This window comes from Amblyomma mixtum, chromosome 3, assembly GCF_055824585.1.
Source record: "Amblyomma mixtum isolate Tamu chromosome 3, ASM5582458v1, whole genome shotgun sequence".
In the NCBI taxonomy this organism is placed as follows: domain Eukaryota; kingdom Metazoa; phylum Arthropoda; class Arachnida; order Ixodida; family Ixodidae; genus Amblyomma; species Amblyomma mixtum.
The window spans coordinates 65,069,256-65,081,586 of NC_143014.1; the positions used below are offsets into that span (position 1 = coordinate 65,069,256).

At 48.8% G+C, this 12,331-nt stretch overlaps 1 protein-coding gene across 1 annotated transcript in view; it reads right to left on the reverse strand.

Annotated features, from left to right (window-relative positions):
• Window positions 1-11,993, reverse strand: part of Cbp53E (Calbindin 53E) — a 176,896-nt gene extending 164,903 nt beyond the window's left edge. The window contains exon 1 of the mRNA XM_089579498.1: window positions 11,608-11,993. Coding sequence (XP_089435624.1) covers window positions 11,608-11,743 — 136 coding nt within the window. The 5' untranslated portion in view covers window positions 11,744-11,993. The remainder of the gene's footprint in view (window positions 1-11,607) is intronic.
• Between the last annotated feature and the right edge of the window lie 338 nt (window positions 11,994-12,331).

Here is a 12,331-nt window from a genome sequence, read left to right on the forward strand (position 1 = left end):
TCTAAGAAAGAAAAAGTGCGCATTAACACTGTGCAGACTGCAGCATGCGCCGTAACAAATTTTAGGCTTTTTCGCCGTTAGAGTTAGGTTTTGCAGTGAGTGATCTTCCAGCAGGCCTCCTGCTTCTCTCTCGGCTTGTACTTTGACCTTGCTTGGATAAACATGTTGGAAAAGGCCATTTCCCCATAATGCGACGAAGTGAGAACTTTTGCAAGCATAAATGAAAACTATTCACATTTATGCAGTCTGCATCGTACACGGTACGCTATATATTACAGGGTTAAGGAGGCTTGACTTCTCTAGATCAATCAGCGCAGAAAGACAATTGACTAGTAGAAGAAGGACGACGTGGATGGAAACGCTTAACTAGCAACTTTTGTTCCAGAAGAAATGGGGCAACATATTTATACGCTTTCTAGTCCAGACCCGTGGCGTGGAAGGCTATAGACGAGAACAATTTTTATTTGGAAACATGTCAGGAAATACCAAAAAAGACAAAAAACAGTATGACAAGCGGAAAAAATTTTTGCGCCAATAAAATAAAGAGAGGCGCTAGCCGCGTCGTCCACGTCGTCCTTCTTCTACTTGTCCATTGTCATTTTGCGCTGGTTCATCAAAGATCAGGAAGACCAACCAGTCTAGCAGCAAATGTTGACTCCTCTAGACAGTAAACAGTAGTTTTACACAGCCTCCGTGGTGGGCTCTTTGCTGAAGTGAAAACCTGACGGCTTCGTCAAAAGCTTGTACCCGTCTGGGATGTGGTTCTATAATGGTACCCGTAATGGTAAGCAGTGATCGGTTGTCGCGTTCATTTTGACGTCGATATATGACGCTGAACTTCAGCGCTTGTGCGTCGTCGTGTCTCTCCGTGCTTCGTCCCTGTGCTGGTACGCGCTGCTGAAAGAAACCGAGGCGTCATCCATTCCCCCTCAACTACTCTCTCATCATTTTCTGACGGAAATGATGGGTGTACAGGAAGATGTCCGACTAGAGCGCGACAAACTCGCACGCCAGAGAGCGCAGAACGGACTGAGAATGGTCTGGTAACGAGTACGGTAGCGCACATTACACGTCAGTGCTATCCGCGCCACGGGTACTGCGCCAAAGATGTTCATGTGCCGTGTTACCAGCACCTCTGGAATTTCCGCTTTCAGAGCTGCCTTAGCTAACATTTTTTGAATTTTTTTTACCCTGCTCCTTCATGGCGGAGTAGCGCTGGGAAAACAAGCCGAGTACCAACTGATGTGGCACAATAACGGCTTTAGATGCTGGTTGTACCGTCGCCGGCTTCCGAGATTTACAGCACAATTCATAGACGTGAATTCGAATCATGTGTTTCGAATCACTCAAGATATGCGTGTTTATTTGTAACGAAATAAAAACAAATTACATTAATTTTTTTAACACGTACCTAAATCTACTGGTTACAGCTTGCGTCAGACTTCTGTTGTGGTAAATAGGCCTCGTACTAACTACGGAACACAATCAATTGAGCACCATATCATGTTGATGTGTAATTCTCGTCCGTTTGTAATAGATGCTGCTAAAAATAGTTCCACGCCCAGGGGTTTTAAACGTATCTGTTCGTCTTTCTTTTTGTTTAACGTTGTGTCCTAGGCGACAAAATGTTTACTTCTGGTTCCGTTTGATGTAATGTTATGTCGGTTCGAACAACCCTAATGTATTGCATTTCTGTGCCATTTTTGTATATGATTTAGTGCGTATTATTATTTTATTATCTGTATATATTTGCAAGAACTGTTTATGATGCGTCTGCTGTGTAAGTGATGGCAAAGACAACCTTTTTTTTGTTGTGTAATGCAATACCGCTCCTGCTGCTGTACCCAGGAGAGTACAAGACCCAGACAGGAGGTTCAGCACCTCCTTTTGTCTTGCCTCGTGGGCAATACCTGTATGTTGCCCGAAGGAGAAATAAACAACAACAAAAAAAGAGATTGGGTGGTTGGAAGTTACATAATTTGCTTCTGGCCCGGGCCTGTTTCGTGTTTGTTTCTACATCTGGTATAGTTTAGCCCGTAGTTCTCTCCAGTGTCTGTGAATTGAACGTGTGTAGCAGTTAGGTGCCGTGCTCGAGTTGGATTTGGTAATTAACGAGAATCACAAGTAGAAAGGGCGTTGTAGCCGGGACCAGTTCACGTCGGGCATCTCCATCAAGTGATTGAAGTGACTATACACGAAAATAATCACGGGCAGGCTTTCGTTCCTTTGAAAATTGTAAGCTGCTTGGGGAATGTAATGATATCCAAAAAAAAGCGAAGAATAAGAAATTTTTTTGAGAAATAAAAGGTACCTATCAAGAATCAGAGTAGAAGCATTGAAAGTTTATATTGTATGCCTGTTAGACTGTTGGTCAAATGTACTATTTACGAGTTATTTTCAACCCGCTGGTCCCCAACGCAAGACGGCAATGACGGAGAACCCACGACCGAAAAAATATCATGACTCAATTAGAATGATCAAATGTTTAGGGGAATCCCCCAAGGTGGAGTAGATTTGTAATAAGGGAGTAATTACTCATTGGCATCCACCCGAGCGCAGCCATACGGCTACAAAGGAAAGCTATACAGCTGTATAGCTTTCCTTTGTAGCCGTACGGCAGCGCTTTGGTGGATCTCAATGAGTAATTACTCCCTTATTACTCAATTAGGATAACCGGAAATTCCTAATGTCAGGAGCGCGAATTTGTCCTGTTAACTTGAGACAACTAGACGCAGTAGAAAAAAGGAATATGGCAACCGATGGATAAGATTCAACGGCGTCGTCTACGCAATCCTGAAAATGTGAGTCAAGACGCAGAAAGTAGGCATGAAGTACGCGGTTTATAAGCCACTCCGAATCTATTGCAATCCATCTCAGGAACAGTGCCCATTACGCCAAGGGTAAAAAACAACAACACAAAAATGCAACTCGCCTCGCGGCTCGGCTGCGCTCCCACGCGGAGTTACAGCACACACTGCGGTTTGAGCAAAGTTACGATGTTCGCGTGAGTACCATATTTGTGCCCCTGCCTCAATATCCCCTATACTGTTCCCTAAAACCAACGCGACGGTTCTCATCAGGCGCCGGACGGCGGCCAAGATGAAAAAAAAAAGAGGAAAACAAAGTAATTTTTCTGGAAACCAGGCCGAAGTAATGCGTCGGATGCGCGCGTTAGGCGGAACGCCCATCTAGGCACGCCGGTGTCCCGACGTTGTACGCGGTAACCAAAACCTCTTTTGCTGAAGCGAGGCGGGGGTATAGTGCGTGGCAGAAGCGGGACAAAAACCCGCTCTGTGACGCAGTGACGACGGCAAAGAGCTTTCCCCTATACCCGAGTTTTTTTTTTCACCGCAAGAAGAAAATTCCTCAAAGACGAAAGTATGTATACGTGCGCAAAAATTTAGATTGCGTACTTTAAGAGGCTCGAAAGCCAAAGTTTATTCTCATAGGCATTTCGAAACAAAGAAAAAAATTATAAGAGCGCCAGACAGCAAGCAGAGGCGGAGAATTCTGCTCGTATTACCCAGCGCAAGCTTGCTTGCCTGCTTGTTTTCTACGCGCTCCTTTCAACGTGTAGGCGGGCGCGGAATAAGAGCAAGAGGGAAAGCGTGCTTCAATTTTTATTGCCACCGTGCATGCGGCCGTTGTTGGGGACCAAAATGCCTCTCGCCTCGCTGCACCTTGGTCTCCCGCAGGGTCCGCGTTTTTCTCATTACCGGGCCGCACTGCGCGCCGTGCGTGAGCGCGCTGCAACGGTGACATAATGAAAGGCAGGCATCGCGTGCCGCCGAGGGCCGCCGCGTCGACACGCGCCTTCGGGCGCGCCGCGACACGTTAGGGGAGGGCTGTCGTCACGGCGTTATGAGAGACGGCGCAGTGCGGAATGCGAGAACGGAGGGCGAAAGCGGCAAGGAGAAAGAATGAAGGATAGCGGCCAGTGCGCGGAGGCAGATCTTGATACTTGATACCGAAAGAAAAGCTTCCTTTCAGAGTTTCTTTAAAGCCACGCGCAAAGTGTGCTTGTTCATGATACGGAGTCAGTCGCAGCGATCGCGTTCTGGAAGGAATGCTGGCGTAAACTGCATGCTTTCACTGTAAAGCCCGTAGACGGGTATCTTACAACATATGCTTCTTAGTTGCTCGTAAATACATTACCGATTGTATATGTGCTTATTTATTGAATTTTATATTCTTACAACGTATACTTCTCACTTCTCACCAGCGCAAACCAGCAAGACACGCGGCGAAGAACGAGGGCACACAAGCGCTGACTTCCTACTGGCGTTTAATGGGTGAAAATTGTGCTTGAAAACTGATTTCGAAACAACAAAAACAAAATATCTTTGCTTGTCACTTCTTCAAGAAGAGCAACTCCGCATCTGACAGACCGATTGAAGGCGCGCTAACACAATTATCTTGCAGCCCGGCTATCTCAGCAGCCTCCTTGATCTCCCGCACTATCTGGCCCGAGTGCCTGCTGATTACCGGACAGCTGGCTAAGACCGGAGTGCACTGCTCTTCTTTCCCTGTAGTTCGGTCTTTGATGATGCGTTTTCGCCGGTGCAGCGCCAGATTGTCTGTACCTGTCTCGAATGTCCTGTGCCGATGTTCTTTCAGCCGCTCATTCAGGCAACGACCCGTCTGGCCGACGTAAACCTTGCCGCATGAAAGGGGAATGGAGTACACCACACCCTCCACACAGTCGACGAAGGGGTTCTGATGTGCCGTGTTGCACCGCCGACGCTCGCCATCTCCCTTGTCAACACGTGCGCACAGACTGCCTAATTTCATAGAGGCCGAAAAGACTTGCTGGTTGCTTGCTGGTTGTCTTGCTGGTTTGCGCTGGTATTTATAAGTAATGGATCACCAACTAGCCCGCACTCTTACCCTACTGAATATACTTCTCGGCGTCTCACAGCAAATAGGAAGACAAAAGCTGCCCCAGCCGGCAAGCGTTCCCAATATGAGCGCTGCGTTTGTTGTATCGGCTGGACAAGTATGCGAACATGTATGTCCCCAGCTGGTACCCCAAACGTAAGGCTCATACGGTTGCGGGCTAACTTCGGGGGCTTTCAAGCAGCCCTCTTTATGCGTAGAGAAGTGATTCTTTCGCATAAAGTCACGCCGATATTTTTTACAAGAGTGGCTAAACTATGTGGACGAACTGTCTGTTAAGCACAATATTATAGTTAGTTTCTCGAGTACTGCCTGTCTTTCGACGTAAATATCTTAAAGACTACGGCTATAATATATTAAGGCCAAGAGGGAAGCACGATTCCAGAACACTTTAGATGGGAAGCTCCGATATACATATATCAGTAGTAGATTATCTAGTGTGGGGCTCTTAGAAATAATGGTAATAAACATAGACGCCGTCAACATACCCCAACATGTCTGAGTTTTAGCTCTGCGTTTTAAAACTATATTCTCGCAACGGTGTCACACCTGAGAAGCTTGGGATCAAACGTTTGAAGCTTTACCAGTTCGCGAATAAATACTTAAATATCCTGACTAAAGCGAATAAAGTTGATCATTTGTATGCATTCTCAACTGGTGTTGTCTTTTTCGCGCCTTTCACAACGAGAACATGCACCAATTTGCCCAGATGTCTGACATCGAGACCGACATTTTTTATGGGTGTCAGATTTTGACGTCGCAGGCGTACATTTAATAATTATAAACGAGTCACAGTCATCTCTAAATACTTGCTGATGAAAGGATGCTCCCTAACCGCTCTCCGTCAAAATTTTTTTCGTGATTCGCGATTCTCGCATTTCGGACATTTCGAATGTTTGTCAAGACTCCGCCGCATATATCTGCATTTGCGACATGAAACTTATAAAAGAATAAGAGGGAGGAGGCGGGTCATGCCGAAAAGGGAAACAGCAACACCGACCAATGGCTGTTGGTAAAAAGGCTTCGGCTTCCATGCTGAAAGCTTTGTTCACCCTTGAGTGAACAGGTCTTACGAATGGAAGCCGAAACGTCTTTACCTTTTTAACCACTTTAGGTCGGCGTTCCTGTTTTCAGTTTTTGGTCTAAATTTGCCACCTGTCTAGACCAAATTCCATAAAGCCGGCAGATTTCAACGTGGATGGGGTATGGCTCAGGAGTACACCAGATACCCTGCTCGGTTGCGCAGCTGTTATCGCGTCAGAAGGAAACACGGCAGTGACTGCTGTTGACCCGCAAACTATTCCTGAAGTTCAGCAATTTAAAACTGATCAGATCGAACTCGAAGCGCCTGGCTAGTAAACCCATATAGTGTCGTAAGGAACTCCGAGGGCTGCTGACCTCTACGGTAGTGTTGACTGCGGCTCTCTCGCCGAAATATGTCATCCGAACCGTCGCCCTGTCACTGCTTCCTCACGAGGAAAGCTAAAGTCCACCTACACATTCTTTGCTGCGAAAGGAGCGCGTCGGCATTCGGTGAATTTAAAACCTACCGTTAAAATAAATGGCTGGCTAGTTCGGCCGCTTTTATTTGGAGGCAATTTCCAGGACGTTGCTGCGACGTTGCGGAATGTCCGACGTACGTGTGCAGAGAGAGTTAGTTACACGTGCTGCGGATCTTCGCCTTTCTAAATGAGGGGTCGGCGTGGTCCCTACCAATCATTCATCCGAACGCAGCTCTGCACTTGTGGGGCGTCTTTACCCAGCGTTGCCCGCGCAGCGCACAGTGCAGCGTTGAAGGGATGAAGAAACCTTAGGGCGGAAGCATATTGCGTTGGCGGGGAATTTGCAGCACAGCGATGTTGCAAGCGCTGTTCAGGATGGGATGCGTTTATGAAAGAGACAAGTCTCTGTCAACGAGATTCGCAAAGCTCGTGCTGTTGCCATATACGGCGCTGTTCTTCAAGTAGCGGCATTTGCGTAATATCACACCTTTTTCTTTTTTTCTCTCTCTCTAACATGCGCAGTCATCAGAATTTTTCCTGCGGATTGCGAAAGAAATCTCGGCTCTTCTGTTTCCTCGGGAGAATTTTTCACGAGGACAGGCTGGGAGACCTCTTGTTCTTTCCTTCTTTTTTCGGCGTCTAAAGTCCCAAGTAAAATGCATAATAGCTAACTCGAGCGTTATTACCTTTCTCGTTGTTACGCAGTAGTCTCACTGCAGCAAGGGTGTGAGACAAAAGATAAGCTCAGAGAACGTATTCTTCTTTGTGCCGGCTGCCGGTGTCGTTTCTTCACCTTATAAAAGTGACCTTCAAGCGTAGTTTTTATGTAAAACAGCATCGCTGCCAGAGCCTGGAGTCCAGCTGCAGTTACGAAGACGCGGGCCATGCGTAACGTTTACTCTCACACGTTTACAACTGCACACTTGCACAACCAGGTAAATTGGGAAGTATAGTAGTAATATTAAACACTTGTATTTTGAACCAGCTGCGAGGTTTTACGTCTGTTCGTTAAATGCTTCTTCCTGTTGAGAAAGACTAACTCAATCTGATCGGTGATTTCAGGTGTGAGTCCAAGAAGGTTAGCCGGTCCAAATAAGCACGAAGTCACCAAAACATCGAGTCAGCTAACTCTTATTACTATTATTATATTGCGACGCAACGAAACAGCATAACAAACGAGGCAGTCGTGCTTCAACGCATTCGGGCAGGCGTCACTTTGCATTATAAAATCGGGTACAGAAGGTAAAACGCTTGCCTAGAAAATATCCTGGGCGTATTTCGGGCTGAACACGCGATATCTGGCGATAACATTTATTTAAAAACGGTCTGGATGTAAGTATGCGCAGTTAAACACATAGGATTTCATCGTCATTTTTGCCTTCCTGGTCGCAGCGGCTTTGGTAGCTGCTAAACACACAGTTTGGTCGTTCTAGATACGTGTTTTGCCTTCTGCACGAAAATGGAGACAGTTACTATAAATAAGCAGTCAAGGATAAGCGTAAGAAGACAAAACGCACGCTAACACCGCATTAAATTAGGTATTGTTATTACTAGACTCCATAAGAGAAGACGTAATGCAAAATAAAATTCGAAGCTCGAACCCAACAAATAGAACCTGAAATCGACGCATCGGAGACCTCGGAAAACCTCAGGGGTTCCGTACGCAGAAACCTGAGTAAGAGGCTGTTTTAAAATGGCATCAAGGCAAGGATGCAGCCATATATGATCGGCTTGCTGTCGAACCAATTCCCTCGAAGACAGGCGCATTCCGGAGTTCGTATGGCGCTGTGTTGGTACTTTCCGCATAATTAACATGTAATTAGTAAAACTCGGGGTTCAGTGTGTATACGTACAACTGCGCGCGTGAACAGTGTGGAAGGAAGATGACGAGAGCTTCGAAGCCGCTTTTGCGTCTATATACTTCGCAGTGCAACTCCTGTCCCCAAAAGTTCTCTCGGAACGATCCATTAGGCCTTTGACCAATGCCCAGTGGCAGGCTATGTAATCAGGAGTTTGCCTAGGGTAGCCCGAGGGTTCCCGTCACAGAGATAGGGAGGGAGGAGACTTTACTGACGGTCAGCTAGATCAAGGCTATACATATGCTTCTTCGCTAAGCGGACAGTGGCCATCTGGTCAGCGCGAACCGCCGAGGAGCTCTGAAATGAACAACGTACAGGCTTCAAAAGGAAAGCTTAGCGAAGCCGCGCACACGTGGCCATACCTGACAGGGCAACTGCTCGTCTTCACTCCCTTCCCCCCGCTCATCACCGGGAGAATTCTTTTTCTGTTAAAAACTGACAGACAACGACGTTCCTTGTACTTTCGTTCAGTAAGAATATACCGGGAATTATATTTAATCCTATTCCCTGCAGGCGATGGCCTTGCTACTGCGGCAGGTTTCTCTCTATATTCAGGTCACGAAAATAATTACTTGTTGGCTTATTTTTCGGAACACGTTGCCACTTGCGCCGAATCTTGTTTCTCGAAGGTATCAGCTTGACTGCCAGCGATACGGCGCCCTTTCCAGCTTTGGCGCGTGACAGATTCCGTCATCATTGAAATAAGCCCTTTTGAGCTCTTCCAAGAACAAATATGAAACGCATGCATACAGTGTAGCTAGGTGTGTAGCTTGTGTTCGTCTCTGTAGGCGCTATTTTTTCCCGTCTCAAGTGTGGCTAGACAGCCAGAGTTTTATAACGGTACAACTGTATGAGCGACTTTCTCCGAGGTAAGCGCTGTCGTAGCATGTACGCCCTGGCCAAAATCCCTCCCGGGTTGACCTGTAGCCTGAAGAGAACGTTGACCAAGTGTGCTTGCTCCATAACTGGGATGCGTGTGCCAGAAAGCGCTCTTTCGAAACGATGCCACCTATGGTCATGTGGTTCGGTCTCTCGTCCGGGGTGCTCGGGAGTGTTTCGCACTGATGAGGGCGGGGGAGGGGGCGTTTCTATATTATTTGTTTCCCCCGCACGCCTGCCGCGCGCAGCCGTCTCTCGTTACGCACAGTCGGGTCGTAATCAGCAAGGCACTGTTGGGGGCTGGTTGGCGATATATCAAGGTCTAACCACGCTGCGGCGGTTCTCAAAGGACACGGCATTAAACGAGAGCCGACAAGCCGCAAATGTGTCGTCGCGTTTAGGTTAATGTCATGTTCAGTGCAGGCTAGAGCAGCGCTCTTAGTTGCACGCAATCATTCTTCGTCACGTTTATTCGCGCTTCAGACCACTGCAGCGCACAAAGAAGCGCAGAGGCTGTTTCCTCGCCAGAGAAAGCTGCGAAACGCTCTGATTGAAGTCCGCTAACTCGCTGGTGCGTTTAATACCTTGAAGCAAAACCACTGCTCAGGAGTAAACAGAAAGGTTTGGAAGGTGTTTTCAGTAGTGAGGCTGTCACAGGCGCCGCACTTTTATGTTCTGTGCATGTGCTTCGTCTATGTTTTTTTCTTTTTTATATACACAGTGGAAAAACTGCGAATTTCGCTCGTTGGAACTAAAAGAAAAAAACTAAAGCAGGGGTGAAGGAGGGGGGGGGGGGGGATAACTTCAAATTACTTGTTTGTGGACAAAGGGCTGTGAGCCTTTTCCTGCCGCCATCTGCATTTTTCGAGGCACCCAAACGTAATTAACGTCCAAAGCAAAACCAATTACGTTTTGCTGCGCACGGCTGGCTCACCGGAACGCGAGCGTACTTTTCAGCGACCGCGCTACAAGGCCCGCGCCGTCGAGGGTCCTCGGGGCGCGTTTGCGCTGAAAATTTCACGAGGCGCCGCCGGCTCTTTCGGTAGCGCCAACGGCCAAGCGCTCAGACGCGGAAAGCAACAAATGAAAACAGTTCACTTGGGGCCGCGCAGAACTCCTTTATTCTCTTTGTTACTCAAACATGCAACAGCGTCGTCGGGGACAGCTTCATCTCCTCTTGGTTTTCGGAGTTGCAACGGCACCACGAAAAGGGACGCTGCTGTAAAAAGGACGCCGCACCACTTTTTAGCGGCCTTTTAACTAAAGCGTACAGCGGGCGACCGCGACCGGTTTGCGTCACTGATTGGCCATTAGGAATGTGTGGCAACTTTCGAGCTTTGAATGACCAGTCAGCGGCCGCTTTCAAGCCGAGGATACCACAAAAATGCATGGGCAATTGCGCAGAGGGGCGAGTGGACCGAATATTTAAAATCGGCAGAGCTGCTCCTTGAAACGATCGCAAGGTTTGCAACCAAGTGGGCTCTACCTCGGTATGGGTTTTCAGAGTTCGTCGGAGTGTTAGTGCTGCTATAGGCTGAAAAAATTAAAAAAAAGAGCTTCTCTCAGCGATCTAGATCCACAAATATCCTATCAGCCGACTACAATTTGATTTAACATGGTAGATTAACTACCTCTTTAGAGGGCATCACCAAAGAAAATTTTTTCGCCTTGCTTTCGCGGATGGGAATGATTCTTGAACACATGCACGTTAACATGTGTTATGGTAGCATTTTTTGTTTCTCCGCTAATATGGGAAACTTTCAGTTGCGGCCAGCCACCGCTAATATGCTGAGGGCATTCAGCGCACCGTCGATATGTCAGAGTGCATCTGATGGGGCATGTACCCTATCATTGGCGAAGCCACCCAGCGCTGACCCCTGCTGTACTTTGTTATGCTTCCCCTACGCGTGCAATAGAATGAGCTCAACGGGAAATCGCCCTTGCTCCGAACTTCCTCCTGATGACCTGTTTAAATGCGCATGCACACACGGTGTTTTTCGATCATGTATTAGAGGCTGGACGGACGGCTACAACCATGAATTATGTAGCGGAGTACCGTATTCCCTTCAAGAGAGGTAAAAACTACCGCGCCCCTCTTTCCCGCATTTCTGTGCGCACCTTGGCTCTGTCATAATGGCAGTGTTGGTCGCCGCTTGTGCAGGAAAGCAGCGCGCGCTGCAAATAAGCCATTAGCGCTCTGTACTTCTGTGGCGCGTAATTAGCAGTTGCGATGATACAGCAGCATTCACGGGGGACGATCGATTCGCTGTTCGATAGCAGTGCACATGCAGTGGCCACGTGCCGCGGAACAGCGAAAGCCGCGGCGCCGAGCGAGGCCCCGAAGGGCGCACAACACGTGGGCCGCCCTCGCTCGGCGCCACGCGGTGCCGGCGCGCCCAGGACCGCTGCGCGGGTCCTCCTGGGCACGTCGGCCGGCGAGGTCCGGGGTTCGAAGGCATGCGTTTACTGACCGTCCTTGTCGTAGTGGCTCCAGACGTCCATGAACTGGCTGGCCGTCAGGTTCTTGAGCTCCCTAGTCTTCTTGTCCCTGAACTGGCGCATGAAGTTGGCACTGCTCTTGTTGCCTGCCTTGGTGCTTTCGGCCATCGCGCTCTGAGTCAAGTTTTGGCAGAGGAGTGGTCTAAAAGAGCAGGGCACGAGGGTGGGAGGCGCAGGTAGAGGAAGATTGGGGAGACGTTCCAAAGTCGTCTGAGCGGGTCGATCGACAGGGCCGTGTGGCGGGTTGTCGCGTAGGGGGGCGCGCTGTTGTGTGTGTGCTCGACCGGACCTCGAGTGCAGCTCTGCGCGGCGTGCTCTGCGGGCGACGACGAGAAGCTGCGGCCGCCGACTGCGTCCGACCACCGCCTGCCGCCGGAGGGCGCCCCGCCGGCGCAGCCGCAGTATCGACCTGCCGCCGCGGCCCGCGCCGCAGGTGCGCGCACTCGGACGCTCCTCCGGGAGCCGCCGCCGCTGCGCGGGCCACTTCTGCGTTCGCTCGGTGCGACTGCACAGCGCGCTTGTGCGCGCCAACGATGCCCAACGTGCACCAAACACGTATTGGCCACCTCCACAAGTAATAACGCGCATCGCACTAGTGGGCCGAACGGAGCGGTTGAAACAGAAAAGCAACAGTTAATTATTTTTTTGTCGTTTAATAGCGCTGACCAGCCATCATAGCTTATGACGATTTATGTA